The sequence below is a fragment of the Trichomycterus rosablanca genome, chromosome 3, assembly GCF_030014385.1.
Source record: "Trichomycterus rosablanca isolate fTriRos1 chromosome 3, fTriRos1.hap1, whole genome shotgun sequence".
In the NCBI taxonomy this organism is placed as follows: domain Eukaryota; kingdom Metazoa; phylum Chordata; class Actinopteri; order Siluriformes; family Trichomycteridae; genus Trichomycterus; species Trichomycterus rosablanca.
In genome coordinates this window covers 8302722-8323152 of record NC_085990.1, presented here as the reverse complement: position 1 = coordinate 8323152, position 20431 = coordinate 8302722, and the positions used below count along the sequence as shown (strand labels likewise).

Genomic DNA, 20431 nt, shown 5'->3' with positions numbered 1-20431 from the left:
CTGTTTACTTAATTTGTAGCTACACTTCAGCCTGCCTTAAGCACTGCTAATCTAGAAAGTTTTCATTCATCAGTAGCCAGTTTGCGCCATTTTTGCATTTTTTTTCTTTTGTAACCTACACTATTTGTGAAGATGAGTGCGCAACCAAGAACAAAGAAACCAAAAATGGTTTGATTTGGGCAAGACCACTGCAAAGACTGCTGTTTTGTTTATACGTGGGAGAAGCTAATGGAGAATATTCAGATCTCATGTTATATATGGAAATTTTAACCCTACAATCTGACATTCATATGAAGTCAAGAGCCTCTGCTGAACAATTTTGGAAGTCTAAATATCAGTCCACGCTTACTGATGAACACTTTGAAGCCTGCTTGAGATTTGGCATCAGCAGTTACTGTCCAGACTACATAAACCTGGCTGACACCATTCAGAGCAAATCATCAGAATAAGGTTAGTGTGATTCAGTTGCTTGCCCAGTAATGCTGAATATCAATATAGGCAACTGAAGCGCAAAATGATGAGGCCAACCTTTTGGTAGATTGCAAAATGACAGGTTTCAATTTGTAATACCAAGAATGGCCTGTTGATGACACATTGCAGTCCTTAAAACAAACTATGGACAGATATGCTACCAAACTTAAATATGTATAATACTTTAGAATGTATCAGTTGTAGCAATATAAAGTATCTTACAGTTATTAATCATTGTGTGTCTCACACAGACAGTGCCAAGCTTTATGTCTTTAAAATTTTCTTTATTGTAGAAACAAAAAACAATATTAAGTAGTAAAATAATTATTAAAGAAACAAGTGATGGCTGCTCAGGTGGCGCAGCAGTAAAAACACACGCTGGAACCAGAGCTGGGATCTTGAATACATCATATCAAATCTTAGCTTTGCCTGCCGGCTGATCCTGAGCGGCCACATAATCAACGATTGGCCTGTTGTTCAGATATGGGTGGGATTAAGCCGGATAGGGTCTCTCTCTCATAAATAATGCAATTACGACATCTGCTGGCTGATTGATGATGCCTGCACAGAGATGAGAAAAGAGTGCTGTCTCCGTACACAGTGCTGAGCTGCACTGCACTCGTCAAAGTGTAGGTGATGAGATGCATTCTACATGAGATGCAAAATACTACATTAAACTTTACCCTGCCTTTGTTGCTCCTGTGTAAAATCCATAATGGCCACTTAAGTATCACTTTTGTTTCAGAAACTTGTTGGACACAGCATGACCCTGAATACAGTAGAATGAAGCAGTGGTAAAACAGACAACGAATGAATTTACAATTTCGGCGATTACAAAGCGACTTACATTATACAATCTAAGCAATTCAGTATTAGCTTAACCGCTAGGCTACAACTGTCACAATGACTAAATGAATGAATTAAATTAAATTAAAGAATGAATTAATTAAATGAATTGAATGAATAAATGAATTTGTCTCTTCCCTCCTGGGATTTCCACCTCTGGACCAAATGCACAGAAGAAAGTGACTGCACCTCTATAGCCATTGGGCCGCAGTCTATACTGTGTACAGTAAATGTGGTCAGTTCATTGTGTTGCACTGCAGGACATGGACATGTTTTTCTTCTGGATCTGATGCCAAGCTGCTCCACCCAGCTGTGATCTAAAACCTCTGTAGATAGAGGACAGGAGATAAATGTTTGGTATGAAGACACATTGGTGAATGCAGGGCAGAAGTTCAGGAAAGAACAAGTGAAATATAGAGGAGATGACCAAACTGTAAACAGAGGGTTATGGAGGATTTAGAGCTGGATGGAGACAGCAATGATAAACACACAGAGTTAGTTTTGGGAGTGGACTGTATCATGTGTGTGTGTGTGGGTGGGTGTGGGTGTGTGTGTGTGTGGTTGTGTGTGTGTGTGTGTGTGTGTGTGTGTGTGTGTGTGTGTGTGTGTGTGTGTGTGTGTGTGTGTGTGAGGGAGTTGCAGCTGTAGCATGATATCATCACAATCCAAAGATGTTCCCACACACTACTCACACACACACACACACACACACACACACACACATTCATCCCCATTAACCCTAAGTAACCACTTCCTCTGATCAGCAGGAATACACCCTGACACCCTGAACAGGGCACCAGTCCATTGCTGGGAAAACACACTCACTTATTCACTTACTCACTCACACACTGACACTTGGGGTAATCCAGAGCAGTCAGTTCAGCTGCTGGCATGTTCTTCCGAGAAACCTCACAGAAACCCTTAGTAAACATACAGGGGTGGCAAAGATCCCAGAATACACAAAGCGTACACAGAAATAATAACTGAGAATTCAACCTTAGACTTTGTACTTATAAATATCTTATATGGCATATATCGTATATGGACACTTTTGTAATGATCAGTGTCCCACAGACACCAAAACTTCCACAGAAGAGTTGAGGCTATTATAGAGGTAAAGGGCATCATATTAACGCCCATAGGTTTGGAATGGGATGGTCAGTACCCCTGAGTAACACTAACAAAAAAAAGTTCACCTGAGCAGTTTTTCCTACTGTCCCAAATTTTTTTCATTGTGTTTGGCATTTCATTTTGTACACTGCTTGCTGGTGCAGGTGTGTGTGTGTGTGTGTGTGTGTGTGTGTGTGTGTGTTTGGCAGGCCTTACATGATCAGCTGTATTCTTAATCCTACAGTTTAATACAAAAATCACAGTGAAGTAAATCTTTCTTTCTTTCTTTCTTTCTTTCTTTCTTTCTTTCTTTCTTTCTTTCTTTCTTTCTTTCTTAATTTCTTTATTAATTTCTTAATTTAATGCTTTTTTAATTTCGTGCTTTTTTAATTTTTCTTTCTTTCTTTCTTTTTTACTTTCTCTTTCTTTCTTTCTTTCTTTTTTAATTTCTCTTTCTTTCTTTTTTAATTTTTCTTTCTTTTTTCTTTCTTTCTTTTTAATTTCTCTTTCAGTATTTATTAATTTCTTTTTTATTATTAATTTCTTTCTTAATTTCTCTCTTTCTTTTTTAATTTCTCTTTCTTTATTAATTTATTTCTTTCTTTATTAATTTATTTCTTTCTTTATTAATTTCTCTTTCTTTCCTTATTTCTTTATTTCTTTCTTTATTAATTTTTTTTCTTTCTTTTTTTCTTAATTTCTTTCTCTTTCCTTCTTAATTTCTTTCTTTCCTTCTTTCTCACTTACTTACCTACCTACCTATCTACCTACTTACCTACTAACTTACTTTTTGTGATGTACATTTTTTAAAGTTAATTTTTTATTTGATTTCATTTTTTACCAGTTGTATCCTGGTCACGGTTGGTCTCCTTTCTCCACAGTAACATATCACAGACAGGTCACCACTGTGGGGCCTTGACCACCCCCCTCAGATGTAGCCAATCATTTTTGTATGTAGACACCCACTTGGCCTGTAGCACCACTGGGGATTCGAACCCTAGATCCTAGCAGTATTGGGCTAGCGTAATTTACCACTGTGCCACCCAAACATAAAATTATTTAAAAAAACTCAGACACAAACTTTCTGTTATTAATTGTGTAGCAGAATTAATCTTACAAATCTTCACATAAAAACATACAAACAATATAAACAGCAAAGAACTCTAAGAACAGTGTTAGCAATATTTTCAATAAATGAATGTTCTAATGTTCTAATCAGTGCTTGGATGCAGTGCAGTATTTCTATAGCACTGGTATTTTGGGATCTCAGGACGGACGGTGCTGTGGTTTCTTCTAATGTTGGCATGCTCCCTCAGTTACAGTTTGTTTATGGAGTGAGATAGCCGAAATTCCAGCGTCTGTACAGAGTGAAACAGCACTCAGTCTGTAAGAGTCTGTACTGTAATCTCTCAATGATAACTACAACAAAACGGCCGGGAAACACAGTGAGACGCAGCTCTCTCTCCTTCTGTTCTCAAGCTCTTATAATTATCTTATGCTCGGCTCCATCCCAAATGCTCAAACTCATGTCACTTAGTGTATTCACAAAAATGTCAGCCAGAGGACAGAAGCAATAACAGGAAAACCCGCTCGCTCAAACACACTAGCCCATGTACAATTACTCAAACACACTCGCTCAAACACAATCACTCATACACACTCACTCAAACACACCTGCTTTTGCCTTAAGACACACAGCACTTCTGGTGTAGGTTTATCAGTCCAGCTAATTATGTCACATCTTTCTCACTTCCTGTATCAGTCTGGGCTTAGATAAATGAAGAGACATTGTCAGTTTGTCCAAAATTTTCCAGCGCTTGTTTCTGGCTGGACATTCCCATATGATGGTGTAGCTTAAAAATATTTGTGTTTCTCAGGTTCGTTGGATCAGCAGTGTGAGCTTCTGTGTCGGCCGGTCGGTTATCGTTTCTACGTTCGCCATTCAGAGCGTGTAAAAGATGGAACGCCATGTACCAACAGCACTTCCAATGACATGTGCATCGGGGGCCGATGTCTGGTAAGAACACACACACACACACATTTATTACTGAGGTGTTTACTTTTGCAGTGCACTGACTGGACAGTACAGTGATCAGTAAAATAAACAAATTCTATGCTGATTGGATTAGTTAAATTCTTTGAGGGTTTTTGACCCAGTTGAATAACAATTTTACAGGCTGCACATGACTGTGTTTGTAAGGATTGTGGTCTGCTCAGATTAAATTCCATGTTACCAGTTCTGACGTTAGAGGGTTTTCCCTAAAGTTTTGGCTCATTGATGTAAAATTACAGCTCTTAAATTTCAAAGTTGGAATTACCCTGAGTCCTTTGATATAACAGTCCAATCTGAATGGGGATGCAAGTTTATTTTTTTATTTTTTTACCAGCTTTTTACCAGCAATTTACGAGCTTTTCTAGGGCACTTGGATGGCACAGTGTAAAATATGCTAGCTCAGCCGCTCAGGTGGCAGCGGTAAAACACACGCTAAACACCAGAGCTGGGATCTGGCCAGTCGGGTGTCCAACAGACGTAATAAGAATAAAGAGGTTTGTGTCAGGAAGGGCATCTGTGTTAAAAACTGTACCAAATCAGGTATGTGGACCAGAATGATCCTCTGTGGCAACTACTAAATACACAAGGAGCCAAAAGAAAGAAACAAAAAAAGGGTTAAATTCCGGCTAAGAAGCTTTTACCTGAAGGTTGGTCTTAGTATGTTGGTTATTTTGCTGAAGTGTCTGTTGAATAATGTAAATATAAATGTAATATGTTTCTGTGTCTGTCTCAGAGTGAGGGTTGTGATGGGGTGGTGGATTCTGGGAAGGTACGTGATCGGTGCGGTGTGTGTGGCGGAAGTGATGGATCTTGCGTTCGAGTTTCCGGAAGTTTCCAGAACAGCAGCGTACCACTCGGCTACCACAAAATCCTTGACATCCCCACTGGAGCCACGGGCATCAACATCACCGAGCGCCACGCCAGTCCCAACTATCTTGGTGTGTGTATATATGTGTGTATGTCTGGGTGTGTGTTGTTTCAGGGTTTTGAACCACTGGGTTGTAGACCAAAAGTCCCATAGAGGTCCCCAGACATACACTAAGAAAAAGCCTTAAAGCCTAGTCACACCAAAGGTATGTGGACACCTAACCATGAGCTATCTTTGCATTTTCCTTTTTTCCTTTTTATCTGCCAGAGACGGGGTCTCGCAGAGAGCAGAATTGTTTATGGAGGGTCATGCACTTCTCTGCATTATTCACCATCTTTCATGCAAGCGCCTCAACCACCCAGCAGAGGTCGCAATTGCAGCAGCAATGAGGAACCCGTTTGACCTTACACCTTCAAACACAGTCAATTGTGCCTGTGTGGGTGCATGCCCGGACGATAACACAACTGAAATTTCAATTTGAGGGATTGAGACTTTGAGGTGTCAGCAGTCATGGGTTTATGAGTAAAGCATACTGTTGTAAATGACTGAGTCAGTGAACACATGCAGTGACTTATAACATTAATATAGTAGTAATTTTATAAGTGTGTGTGTGTGCAGCATTACGTAGTGGTACAGGTCAGTCCATTGTAAATGGACGCTGGGCGGTGGATCCTCCAGGTGAATATGAAGCAGGAGGGACGAAGTTTCACTACACACGTAATCACGGTGAAAGACTCAGCTCCCCTGGACCCACACACACCCTGCTGCAGCTCTATGTGAGTACACACACATACACACAAACACGTATGCTATATATCTATTATTTATATATAATATATCTATTATCTACCTATTATGCTATATAAGGGTCCTTACACAGCGTATGAAGAATCCACCCACACATAGTCCACCCACCCTGCAGATATGATGGCCAATTAGTATCTGCTGCAGCCACTGCCAATAATGCCTGCCAGATGGTGCCCATCCAGCCAGTGGCAACGCCAAGTTTCGAACCGAGGAGTTCAGAAACTCTGCGCTGGTGTGCTAGCGGAATATCTCGCTGTGCCACCTGGGTGCCATTATGCTATAAATCTTTTACCCACAAAGATTTGGGGAAAACTCACTGGAGTTCTTATACCTACAATGTACATAAAAGTGTATATTCACAAAGATCTGTAAAAGTCAAATGTCTCTTCTTTTTGGTTTTTAAAATGAACCAGTTTACAAATCACTGTTTGCTGTTTTTCTTTGCATTTTACCTACAGTCCCAACTCTTTTTGAATTAATATTGGATTTTTTTCAAGTGAAAAAGGACTTGTGTTTTTAAGTTAATTAGTAATGATGAGCTCTCTCTCCCTTTTATTCTGTAGATTATTTTCCATAAGGAGAATCCAGGTATAGATTATGAGTACTACATACCAGTAAAGCAGAACACTGTGAGAGAGTGGGATGGAGGGAACGCACCCCTACGAGAAACCAGTAAGTCTTGTTTTCCGCCTTATCATGGTCACTGTCTGTAAGGAGTTTGGCATGTTTTCCTCATGTCCAGGTTTTCTCTGGTTGTTCCAGATTTCTCTAACATTCCAAAACATGCAATAAGTGGATTGGTTGATTTAAACTACCCTTAGGAGATAGCGAGTTAGTGAGCGAGCAAGTGTTCCCTAAGTGTTCGTATTTACACCAATCCCCAGTTTACCTACAAATAAGGGACAGACCCATAATTTTCGGCACTCTTGGGTTTTGATTGCTGCAACTGTTCTTTTTCTCTGATTGAATTATTGGAGCGGATCCTTTTTTTGCCCCAAATTAAATGTATTAACTATTATAATTGCATAATTCACTGATCAGCCATAACATTAAAACCACCTCCTTGTTTCTACACTCACTGTCCATTTTATCAGATTCACTTACCATATAGAAGCACACACTAACACACCACCACCATGTCAGTGTCACTGCAGTGCTGAGAATAACCCACCACCCAAATAATACCTGCTCTGTGGTGGTCCTGGGAGAGTCCTGACCATTGAAGAACAGCATGAATAGATGCTAAGAAAGCATGCAGGGAAATAGATGGACTACAGTCAGTAATTGTAGAACTACAAAGTGCTTCTATATGGTAAGTTGAGCCGATAAAATGGACAATGTGTGTAGAAACAAGGTGGTGGTTTTAATGTTATGGCTGATCGGTGTATAATATAAGCAATAAAAATGATCTGGTACAGCAGGTGACTTGTTGTCTGCATAAATAGGGCTAGTTCGGCTGCACTCATTAAAAAGTACATGGAACAGTGGGCTCAGCCAAAGCCACCTTATGCTGAGAGAAGATTTGACTGCTTGGTCAAATATCATCCATGAACTACAAAAGAAATAAGTCTACAATGAATAAGAATCTGCTGGAACACAGGTAACACTGCCCACAGTCAAGCAAGCTTTACATCAGCATGGGATTTAAGGCTGCTGTGCAAAACTTTAGCCACCCTGCTTTTTTATCTAGGTGATCAGCAACAAACCTCAGTTCACTTTAAGTTGCTGGTTTTGGATGCAGGGGTTTCTTTTGAAGCTTGCTTGACTGTGGGCAGTGTTGGATATGTTTCAGCAGCCATTGACCTGTATATATAAGACAGTAGGGTGGTACAACAGCCAATAAATGCTCATGGTGCACATGTCCTTGTTTTATGTCTCAGGTGCTGTAGTGGTGGAAGATTCTGCTTTTCCTCCGATCTCCTCCCCCTCTGAGAGGTGGACACCCGAGAGACACCGTCCCCGAAATGGCGGGCCCAATCGCAATGCTCGGATCCCTCCGAGGACGGACATACCATTGGACAATCAGAGTGTCTTTGTGTGGCGGCTTGGCGGATTTACTGAGTGTACTACGTCCTGTGGTAAAGGTAAGCTTTACCCTAATTACTTCTTGTCCATGTTTAAATAACTGCCTTACATAATTGCTGCTGAGCAAAGCTGGAGAGATAGATAAATGAGTGTGTGTTTCTAATTAAGTGGTCGGTCAGAACGTCTGTGACGTAGTTGATCAGGGTTAGATTAAGATCAGATATATAAAAGAGTTGGATAAACAACAGAAGGAGAGAGTTCCTCTTCTAATCCCTCCTGAGAACTGAATCTAAATGGGTTTCATTCAGACAGGAATTGAAAGAATTGGTTTGCTGTATTTGATTGAATATCTCTGCCCCCCCCCCAACACACACACACACACACTCTCTCTCTCTCTCTCTCTCTCTCTCGCGCCACTAATTTTATTATTCTTTTTTATAACACTTAACACTTCAGAGACTGTGTACTCTCCCACTGTTTAAACTAAAGAGTGTGTGTTTGTGTGTGTGTGTGTGTGTGTGTGTGTGTGTATGTGTGTATGTGTGTTACTGATTGATTTTGGACTTATGATTTTCCCCCAGTTTGTAATTCCAAGAATTCAGTGTTAAACTTTTGGCAGTTCTGTGCTACAGTTTGTGTTTTTGTGCCAAATTCTGCACAATTCAGTTCTGGGGACTTTTCCTTTTTATTGAGGAACACACACACACACACACACACACACACACACACACTCAAACTTTCTGCACACTCTGTAAAGGAGCTTTGTGCCAAATATGGGAGTTCCAATTACCAAGTCATTATGCAGTTTTATTGTGTGGTTTCTTGTGTGTGTGTTTAAAGTCTGTTTCTCATTAATGTTGTGAAGCTGTGAATGCTGTTCACTTGTCTTGTTTGCCCACTAGTGGAATAAATGAAGTATTACAGTGAAATTACAGCGTCTGTGTGTGTTTTGCAGAACTCTTTCTATTATTCATGTTTAAAGGTGCTGTGATCAATATGTTATTTGGTATAATTTGCATTAATAAGGTGGAGATATCTGGAAAACAAAATCCACAGTAATTGTGAAGTTTACTCAATGTTCCTTGTATTGTTTGGGTGGGTGCAAGGTGATTGCTATGTTATACCAGGTGCTTGCTAGGATGTTATCAGATGTTTACTATGATATCTCATGTGGTTACTTGGCCATTGCTAAGCAGTTTATCATAAACCGGCTGCTGAGATGTTGCTGGGTTGCTGGGGTGTTTAAGCAGTTTAAATGTTATTCCTAGAAAATGCTGGATGGTCACTGTGGTATCTTAAATACTCGCTAAAAAGTTACAAAGCAGCTCATATGTAATTAAAGATGATTGTTTCGGTATCCCAGGTAGTTTCAAGGGTGTTACCAGTGTTTGTTCTTAGCCAGTGGACCATGAGACTCCTAATGTCAGCGTTATGGGTAGGGGCAGGCGTAGCTCAGTGATTAAAACTCAAGGTGATCAAACAGGTGGTTAAGGGTTAAAATCCTGGGTCTGTCCACAGCACTGTTAACCTGCTGACCCCGCATTCTGACTCCCACTTTCAAACAAGCTGGGATGTGCAAAGAAAATCATTTGATTGTACTGTTTGCATACACATGTACATATAACAGATATAACTTCTTCTTTATGATAACATAAAAGGGTGCAATAACTTTTACACATAGTTTATACTATGAGAAAAATTAGACTTTGCACAATTGCCACATTGAAACCGTACAACCTATCAGAAAGCTGTATATATGTCTACCTGCAAAATAATTCTGCAAACACGTAAACAGAAAGAACATGCCAAACTGTACAGTTACTGAAGGCATGGATTTAACCCAGGTTTGTTTATGTCGCTGCGTCATCTGCCCACTAGTGGTGAAAATGACATATTACAGTTTCGATGTATAACACTATGTGTGTGTGTGTGTGTGTGTGTGTGTGTGTGTGTGTTCAGGTTCACAGCACAGAGAACTGGTGTGTGTAAACAGTTACACTAATGAAGAAGTGAATGAGAGGAGGTGTGACGCCGGATCTAAGCCTGTGCCAGAAGAGGTGCCATGCAACTCTCACCCATGCCCACCATAGTGAGTACTACACATGGATCATTGCATTTTGTGCTTTTTTGTGTATTTCATTAAAGAAGTATTTGGCCTCTTGGTTGCTTACCCTACCACTTAATTAATTAGCCAATTAATTAATCCGCCAGTTACATTATATCAAAATCTCGCTCATTTTGAACCTTATTATCAAAGTATATCATTAAGGTCTTAAAGTCTCCACAGGAACACAATGCCATGCTCGAACATGATTTAAGTCGTAGTAGTGAATCTACCCAGGAGTGGTCGGCCTGCAAACAATGTAATGTTTTATGTGGCACATATTTAATAACATAAACAATTAAAAATTGGCAATTACCGACCGCTCAGGTGGCTCAGCGGTAAAATATGCTAGCACACCAGAGCTGGGATTTCGAATACATCGTATCGAATCTCAGCTCTGCCATCCAGCTGGGCTGGGCGGCCATATGAACAATGTTTGGCTGTTGATCATACAGGGTAGGGAGCCGGATAGGGACCTCATAACTGATGCAATTACGACCTCTGCTGGCTGCACAGAGTAGAGGAATAATGCTGATCAGGGTGTGGCTGTCCGTGCACAGGGCTGATTCGCATATGAACTCTCCCCGTGCAGGTGAAAAAAATGCAGTCGGCTACTGCTCACGTGTCGGAGGGGGCGTGTGTCAGTTCGTTCTCCTCAATCAGGGGCGGGGGTCAGCACCAAGTAGAGAGGAAGCATAACGCAATTGGGTAAAAAATTGGACATGCTAAAAATCGGGAGAAAAAGCAAAGAAATACTGCCCTGTTAGCAATAACTGTGAACAAGCATTCTGATTACTGACTTTGACTATTTTAGCCATTGCTAACAACTATTGCTAAGAGATGTTGTTGTGCACAAAGCAAGGTCAATTAAGCCATGGTTTGATAAACACCTTTTGGACGATTTCAAATCAGGGCTTCTTAACCAAGATCAGTCTTGACCTGACAAATGATCTTTCCTGAATGGGCACAAATTCCCATGGAAACACTCCAAAACCTTGTCACATCTATAATAGCTGCACAAAATATTAATGCCCATGGTTTTGAAATTGGATCCCCTACAAGCTTATTGTCAGGTGTCAACATACTTTTGGTCTTACAGTGTACTGTTTATCCTTACATTCTATTATATGCATTTGTATAATACAGGTGTTTACCTGTTGTGTGTGTGTTTGTGTGTGTAGCTGGGAGCCTGGGGCGTGGTCTGAGTGCAGTGTATCATGTGGGTGGGGTCTGCAGCACCGTCAGCTCCAGTGCAGACAGAGTTTCTCCAACCGCTCCACCCGGGTTCACCCTCAACGCTGCGCCAATCTCCCCCAACCTAATACCACCCAACCGTGCCACACCCACACCTGCTCCCACTGGCAGGTCTCCTCTAACTGGAGCACTGTAAGTAGTACACATAATCACACACACACACACAAACACATTTTAAAACTCATTTCTTTTTATTATATCATCTACAGTAACCACATCAATGATCAGGGTCATGGATGGCACGATGCCACCCAGAAACCCAGAAAGAGATACAGCACGGTCAGAGTACCGGTCCATCTCAAGGCACACTCACACACTCAGCTGCTCATTTAATTTAGAGGAGATACATCACCTTCTTCCTCTGTCTGTGTGGGTTCACGTTGAGCATGCTGGTGTCCTTTCACTTTCCAAAAACATACAGAAGGTGGATTGGCTGCTTAAACTTACAAACTGTGTTAGTTTGTTGCTTTGGGATGGATTAGCACTATGTCGTGGGTGTGTTCCTGCCTTGTGCCCCATGATCTCAGTTTTAATCTCAGCAACTGAAAAAAAACAAGGGCAAGTAATTAGAGGTGTTTTTTAGATCTGAAAGTTTCAGACATCCAGTACTGAAGTGTGTGTGTGTGTGTGTGTGTGTGTGTGTGTGTGTGTGTGTAGTGTTCTGTAGACTGCGGTATAGGAAAAAGAATACGTAACGTACGCTGCATCAGTGACCATGGTAATGTGGTGAATGATGGGGAGTGCAACCCCAGGCTTCGCCCACAAGGAAGTGAAGACTGTCACATGGGGCCCTGCGTCTCTAACTGGTACTTCTCTGACTGGATAAACACTGTAAGTGCTGACCAATCAGATTTGAGCTCTAATTATATATATCTAATTATATAGTGCTGTTAAGTTTGAGCACCCCTTGTTAGATCCCATGTTTTATTGGAGTTTTGAAGTAAAAATAAGTAAAAACATCCTGTACAATGAACAACCTTTAGATTTTAATCTATAATTATTATTTATTTACTAAATTTAACATTCTGGGTGAAATGTAAGAGCAGCAGTAAAATATGTTTAAATAATCACAATTATTATAATACTAACAAGTTACAAATTTTATTTTATTTAACCTTTATTTAACCAGGCAAGTCATTAAGAACTGCTTCTTATTTACAATGGCGGCCTGGCAAAAGGCAAAGCCTCTTGAGGAACAATCATACAAATTTACATAAGACACTGAAAACAAACAACGATGATCACAATACAATAAAACATAGTCGAATCATCCAGCAATAGTATAAAAGAAAAATCAATTTATAACAAATAACAAAGAATAGACATGGAATAGAAATCTGTTAAAGCTTTAGGTAAAATGCACGTTCTCTACATGTATCTATTAACTTTTTCACTTCAACCATATGTTCCTTTTCTTTTGGTAATAACAGATCATTAAAATCTAACCAGGGGTGCACAAACATTGTGCACAAACAAGTGTGTATTACTTGTTTACTTATGAATGTGTTTGTTTCTGTATGTGTGTGTGTGTGTGTGTTTGTGTGTGTGTGTGTGTCTATATCTGTGTGTGTTTCTGTATGTGTGTGTGTGTGTGTTACTGTATGTGTGTGTGTATTTCTGTGTGTGTATATCTATGTGTGTGTTTCTGCATGTGTGTTTCTGTATGTGTTTGTGTGTTTCTGTATGTGTTTGTGTGTTTCTGTATGTGTTTGTGTGTTTCTGTATGTTTGTGTGTGTATGTGTATGTGTATTTATTTGTGTGTTTCTGTATGTGTTTGTGTGTTTCTGTATGTGTGTGTGTGTGTGTGTGTATCTATATCTGTGTGTGTTTCTGTATGTGTGTGTGTGTGTTACTGTATGTGTGTGTGTTTCTGTGTGTGTGTATATCTATGTGTGTGTTTCTGCATGTGTGTTTCTGTATGTGTTTGTGTGTTTCTGTATGTGTTTGTGTGTTTCTGTATGTTTGTGTGTGTATGTGTATGTGTATTTATTTGTGTGTTTCTGTATGTGTTTGTGTGTTTCTGTATGTGTTTGTGTGTGTGTGTGTATGTGTATTTATTTGTGTGTTTCTGTATGTGTTTGTGTGTGTTTTTGTTTGTGTTTCTGTTTGTATGTGTGTTTATGTATGTGTGTTTGTGTGTGTATCAGTGTTCCTCCTCGTGTGGTCCGGGGGTACAGAAGCGGGAGGTGGTGTGTGTATCGAGTGGTGTTGATGGTGAATGTGTGAAGGAGAAACCGGCGGAGATGAAGGCGTGTAACGCAGGGCCGTGTACACCAGACACACTCTGGTTCACTGGACCCTGGGGACAGGTACACAAACAACCACCTTTTTCACTGGACCATATTCTCTGACCAATACACACTATATGGCCAAAAGTATGTGGACACCCCTTTTAGAATTACTGAGTTGTATATACAGTACATCTCAGTTGTTTCAGCCACATCCATTGCTAACCGGTGTCTACAATTAATCATGTAAAAGGAATTATACTTCTGACTTTGTAACAACAGTTTGGGGAAGGTCCTTTCCTGTTACAAAATGACTGTGTCATTCTGCACAAAGGAAGACCCATAAAGACACAGTTTGTTAAGTTTGGTGTAAAAAATTTCATGGCTTTTACAGCCCTGACCCCAACCCCACTGAACAACTTTAGGATGAATCAAAATGTTGACTGCGAGCCTTGCCTTCTCATTCAACATGGTCAGGTGTACACATTCTTTTAGCCATATAGTTTAAAATGACATTATGGGTATCTTAAGAAATCTTAAGAACGAGAAAGGAAGGAAACATTATTATTATAAAAATATTATTAATAGTAATTATTATGAAATAGAAAAATAAAGTTAGAGAAACTAGGGGATACAGCATGTTTGGCTGTGGACATTCATGTTGAATGACTGCAGCTTCTAATTAATGGCAAATTGGTTTTAAAGGTTATGATTTACGTTACATCATATTTACTCTTAGAATAAAGTGACAGTTTTTTTATCTTGTTAAGGGACCACTGTTCCATATACTTTGTAACAGCTGCGGTCAAATCAGCCATATTTACATAGGCACAAAGAAGTTAGTAGTTGTTGTCAGTCATAATCAGTAATTAGGAATTAGGAGGCCAAGACGCAAAGTTAAACGACATTGTAAAACTTTCTTGTTGCTGTCCATACATTTTGGATCAAAGTATATTTTGTAACAATATGCTCCTGTTTGAGTCATTCAGTCACAGAAAAAGAACATAGAGCACTGGTGGCACAGCATTTTGTTATGCCAGTCATCAGTCTTCCTCAGCAGACACAATTGGTCAGGGTCTGAGGAAAGGAGGCTCAGATGAGGAAGCTCATCCTTGCTGCTGCAAAGCAACTACAACTGTCTGGTCAAGAATACAAAGAGAGTAGTGTGGTTCCTGTACGTGCTCGGATTCTTTGTTTGGATCCGCGATTGGCTGGTCTAGGCGTTCAGGGAAGGTGCATGCTAGAGCAGAGGTGGTCACCAGAATTCTCAGGGGAATTAAGGATATCCAAATCTCATGGATCATTGAATCATAGAACTAAATGAGCTTCACAAGTGAAAATGTTTTTCAACAAAATGATGTGAATTTTTTTATTATTACTATTATTAATTGTTGTTCTGATTTGCAGTTCTAGAATCAATGAAAGTGCTCAATGGGATCAGGTTGTTGTTCTTTTCTATTACAGTGCAATTCTCATTGTGGAAACGGAATCCAGCGCAGGGATGTGATCTGTGTACAGAAAAAGGGGAGTGATTTTAGCATGATGCCGACCAGCGAGTGCTCGCACCTGGAAAAACCTTCCCTCATCCAAACATGTCAGCAGGAAGAATGTAAACCCCAGTGGTACAGCACCGAGTGGAGCGCGGTGAGAGACGGGGAGGGAGACGCCGGCATTAAAAAGCAAAAATAACACAGCCACATGAAAAATCTGAAAAGTAGTTAGTTAGAGCTTTCTTCTGTTTTATATTTATATTATACACTGATCAGCCATAACATTAAAACCACCTCCTTGTTTCTACACTCACTGTCCATTTTATCAGCTCCACTTACCATATAGAAGCACTTTGTAGTTCTACAATTACTGACTGTAGTCCATCTGTTTCTCTGCATGCTTTGTTAGCCCCCTTTCACCCTGTTCTTCAATGGTCAGGACCCCCACAGGACCACTACAGAGCAGGTAATATTTAGGTGGTGGATCATTCTCAGCACTGCAGTGACACTGACATGGTGGTGGTTGTGTTGGTATGAGTGGATCAGACACAGCAATGCTGATGGAGTTTTAAAACACCTCACTGTCACTGCTGGACTGAGAATAATCCACCAACCAAAAACATCCAGCCAACAGTGGCCCATGGGCAGTGTCTTGAGGCCCATGAATAAGGTCTAGAAGATGACCAACTCAAAACAGCAGCAATGGCTGAACGATCGTCTCTGACTTTACATCTACAAGGTGGACCAACTAGGTAGGAGTGTCTAATAGAGTGGACACTGTATTTAAAATCTCCAGCAGCGCTGCTGTGCCTGATCCACTCATATCAGCACAACACACATTCACATACCACCACCATGTCATTGTCACTGCAGTGCTGAGAAGATCCATCACCTAAATAATACCTGTTCTTTGGTGGTCCTGTGGGGTTCTGACCATTGAAGAACAGGGTGAAAGCCGGCTAAAAAAAAGTATGTAGAGAAATATATGGACTAGTCAGTAATTGTAGAACTACAAAGTTAGAAAGTGCTCCTATATGGTAAGTGGAGCTGATAAAATGGACAGTGAGTGTAGAAACAGGGAGGTGGTTTTAATGTTATGGCTGATCTGTGTATTTTAAAATGAGTTAAGGGCACACTAAATGTGTAGTGTGGGTGCTGCAGAGCAATATGAGTCCTGGGGACCTGGGTTCAATCCTCACCTCTGCTCACTATCTCTGAGTTTCTTACTGTGTGTTTCCTTTAGGTACTGTAAATGTATTCCTCCCCAAAAAACATGAACAATGTGGATTGGCTGCTCTTAATTTCCCCAGGCGTAAATTAATAAGCGAGTAAGGAAAAGTGTGCATGAGGAAGACTCGATGTTCACTCCACACCGATGGATTGACTGCTGCTTTGCCCACTGTGACCCTGATCAGGACAGTTTATATGATGTGAAAATTTTGTGTCTTTATGTGTGTAGTGTTCCAGGTCGTGTGGTGAGGGGGTACAAACGAGGGATGTTCGCTGTCTCACACCTGATAGAGAGCCGAGCTTTGCTTGTGACCCCACTCAAAGACCGGCACTTAAGCAAACCTGTAACCCCGCCCCCTGCAATCCCAATGCAGGTAGGAAATCTTTTGTTTTGTGTTTAAGGATCAGATTTTCATGAAATTTAGTCATTCCTAAATGTTAACAAGCCCCTCTCCTTTATTTATTCATTTATTTTATTTGTATGTGCATTTTTTCCTTGTTTCCTTCTGTACAGTGGATGAAAGCTGTAAGGACCGTCGATCTAACTGTATGATGGTGGTGCAGGCTCGCCTCTGTGTTTATTCCTACTACAAATCAGCCTGCTGTGCCTCCTGCACTCAGAGCGCCCAGAGAGCCAAGCGACACTGACCATGCCCGTGCCACACTGATGGCCGGGCTTCTCTAATATCCAGTCACATCAAAGGAGGTGATGGATTGATAAAGGATTGCCACTGGTCTAACAGAAGAAAGTGATTGTAAGAGCTGAACTGAGATCAGAACCTTTAACCTTTTACATTTATGGTGCTCTGATCCCACACTGGTCCTGGACTTGTCAGTCACAATTAGTCTCGCTCACCTACAGCACACTAAGGATTCTTTCTCAACGTGAGAACTTTAGTCTCTTCTACTAAATATCTATCAGTTTTTGCTTTAGCATGAATACTTTGCTGCTTGGTTTTTATGCAGTCAGAGCATGGTCTTTAATGGTGCCAAAAATAAATATCACCAAAGATCATGAAGCCTCGAACACACCAGATTGTTTATAGACCACATGGAAAATTACATTTATTTAATAAAATTTTTAATTACAAACATCCAGTGCAAATAAAATTTGTGCAAACAGCACACCTGCAACAAGCAATGAGGGCTTAGCAGTGAAGGTACTACTAATCAGAAGGTTGCTGGTGCAAACCCCACTACTGCCAGGCTGCCACTGTGGCAGTGCCTTGACTGAGTAAGTCCCTTAACTCTCAATTGCTTGAATTGTAAATTGCCAAACTGTGAGTCAATTTGAACAAAAGTATCTGCTAAATGCCATAAATAAAAATGCTCTGCTATGTTGGCTCCTAAACTGCAGATCTTTATGTTGATATACAATTGATCCAAAATGGACCGAGCACTAACTTTTTAATACAATATAATCCTCAGACTGTAAATGATTTGATAAAAGTGTAGCAACATTTCATATTCAAGAGGCTGAGTTATGTTATTAGAAGCTGTTAATGGCTTTTATGGTTGTGCCTTTTATTATTTACATAGGCCCAGGACTGGTGAGGCTGAACGCCAGCAAACACCCAATGTCTAAAACTGTGTGTACATGTAGCACCTGATTTTATCCCCAGTATTAATTTTAGGACTTTACATTGCGTTTGCATTCATTCCCCACAGCTACAATGCTGAGTCATGGCTAAATGACTAACTGAACCCCAGGACTTGTAATTAAAAGGCACATCAGATCTGATGTGTGAATATACTGTAGTTTAGTTTTGACACACAGACAAATATACCACATGCAACCATGTAACATTATCGTTCTAACCATTTCAGTTTTATTGTGTGGTGGACACCGTAACGTAATTTCAAGTTACAAATAACAGTACAATAGATTTTGGCTACGTTACCCACTCTACTCCCACATATGTATAAAGGGAAGAAAACTTGGTGCTTGGGTGGGACAGGGGTCTAATACGCTACCCCACGTTTGAGGCTCAGTGGTGCTACTGGCCTGGTCTTTGCCACTGCAACAGCGACTTTTACTGTTTGGTAAAGGCACAAGAGGTGGAAAGGTGCTGCGAGAGTAGCGTGGTCTTCTGTATGCGCTTAGGCACTGTAAGAATCTGCTGGTGTAAAGATGCACCCAACAGCTTCATACCCTTTAGAGGAGACTCCACTTTTGGCCAGCAGGTGGCAGAGGTCACTATAGTACTACAGATGAAGTATATCCAGATAAGAACAATGCAAAAAGAAGAGGGGGGACCTCAAAGGGAGAAAATATTGCAATGAAAAAAAAAAAAATGTGGAATTGCAGATCACTTTTAAAGAAAGTGTCAGAGAAAAAACACCTTTTATTTTATTCTTAACTATCTGAATATATAAACTGTCTTGCATCATATTTGTGTCCATTAAAGACCTCCAAATGTCCATGGCTGATGTTCACTGGGCATCCTGAAGACCAAACTCTAATGTAAGAGTGATAAAGGTGCCCTTAAGTAATAAAAACACAAGACATTATTATGCAGTTCACAGTAAATTTAATGATCTACACCGTGTAACATGTTCTTCTACTCACTGTTGGATAAAGCGCTGAGCTTGAACAGACCTGATGTGTATATGGGTGTGAATCCAAAACTGTTTTAACACCGGCTTAAAATTATTATTATTATTTATTTGTTTTCATTAACTGCTTTATCAGGGTCGAGGTACATCCAGTGCCACAAGGACCACTGGGCTCAAGGCAGAAAATATCCTGTACAGTACACCAATTTATCTCAGGGCATGATCAACCCACACACTAGACCAATGGACAATTTTGGAGGTGGAAATAAAACCGTACAGAGTACACAGAGTACACTTTCTTGTATAGATGTGAGTAAATAAGTGATTGAGTGAGTAAGTGAGTGAGAACATTACTGTAATAGACTGCCCTCTGTCCCTGATGTATTCTTGCATCGAGGGGGTTGCAGACACTGGATTTACCACGACCCTGATCAGGATGGAACCACGACCCTGATCATGTCTGAATGAATGAATGATAGGTGTATGTAGTTATGAAGTAAGAATTGGTAAATTATTCTTTGGTGACTTATTCATCATAACTGGTCTCCACAAACACGGCTAACCAGCATTACCGTCCTTATTAGCATCAGCCTTTAATTTAGCTATTCCCGCTAATGCCTAACACACACACACACACATAATAGAACTTTAATCCTCTTGTATGTGATGTAACTGTTTCATACTTTTTGAATGTTTTTAAGCATCTGTGCATGTACACAAATATTCTATGTTAAAATTTACAATCTGTGTTTTAATGTCATTTTATATGAAGAGATATGATTCTGTTTGTGTGTGTGTGTTTGCACATGTTGATCAACCCAGAATTGTTACTTATATTACTGAAAATGGTACATTTGTATTCGCTAACTAGCATTACAGTAAGGACTGGCCAATGGAGAATGTTTAATAAATACAACATAGCTCACTTATAGATTAAATCTACACAGTATGGAACATCATCTGGACACCTGACCATGGGCTTGTTATATATTTAATATGGAATTGCCCCTTCCTCATGCAGATATCACAGCCTCTACTTTTCTTGAAAGGGTTTCTACAAGATTTTAGAGTGTGATTCTGGAATTTGTACCCATTCAGTCAATAGTGCTTTATTTAAACCACAATAAAACCTTTATTTTTTTCATTTCATTGTATTCTCCTTTACATTTCAGTTGGTTGTCCGACATGTCTAATCTAAATCCTTCTTAAACAAAAAAAAAAAAAAAACATGCTTGTGTTTGTGTGTATAAGTAAAACAGGATATATAAGTTGTATACGCGTAAATGCTAATGTACATAATTGTTTGTGTATAGTGCTATAATCAAATATTAGCAACTAGAAGCCAAAATAATTTTTATATCAGATATTTATCTACAAATATGTTCATA

The 20431-nt window shown here is 40.0% G+C and overlaps 1 protein-coding gene across 1 annotated transcript in view; it reads left to right on the top strand.

Annotated features, from left to right (window-relative positions):
* The window catches only part of adamtsl4 (ADAMTS-like 4), a 66971-nt gene extending 46784 nt beyond the window's left edge, over positions 1–20187 (top strand). Inside the window, exons 6-17 of the mRNA XM_062992613.1 lie at positions 4305–4444; positions 5214–5418; positions 5967–6124; positions 6719–6827; positions 8036–8239; positions 10140–10269; positions 11466–11670; positions 12196–12369; positions 13687–13848; positions 15232–15411; positions 16717–16861; positions 17002–20187. Of these exons, the coding sequence (XP_062848683.1) occupies positions 4305–4444; positions 5214–5418; positions 5967–6124; positions 6719–6827; positions 8036–8239; positions 10140–10269; positions 11466–11670; positions 12196–12369; positions 13687–13848; positions 15232–15411; positions 16717–16861; positions 17002–17135 (1946 nt within the window). The 3' untranslated portion in view covers positions 17136–20187. The remainder of the gene's footprint in view (positions 1–4304; positions 4445–5213; positions 5419–5966; positions 6125–6718; positions 6828–8035; positions 8240–10139; positions 10270–11465; positions 11671–12195; positions 12370–13686; positions 13849–15231; positions 15412–16716; positions 16862–17001) is intronic.
* Positions 20188–20431: the final 244 nt, after the last annotated feature.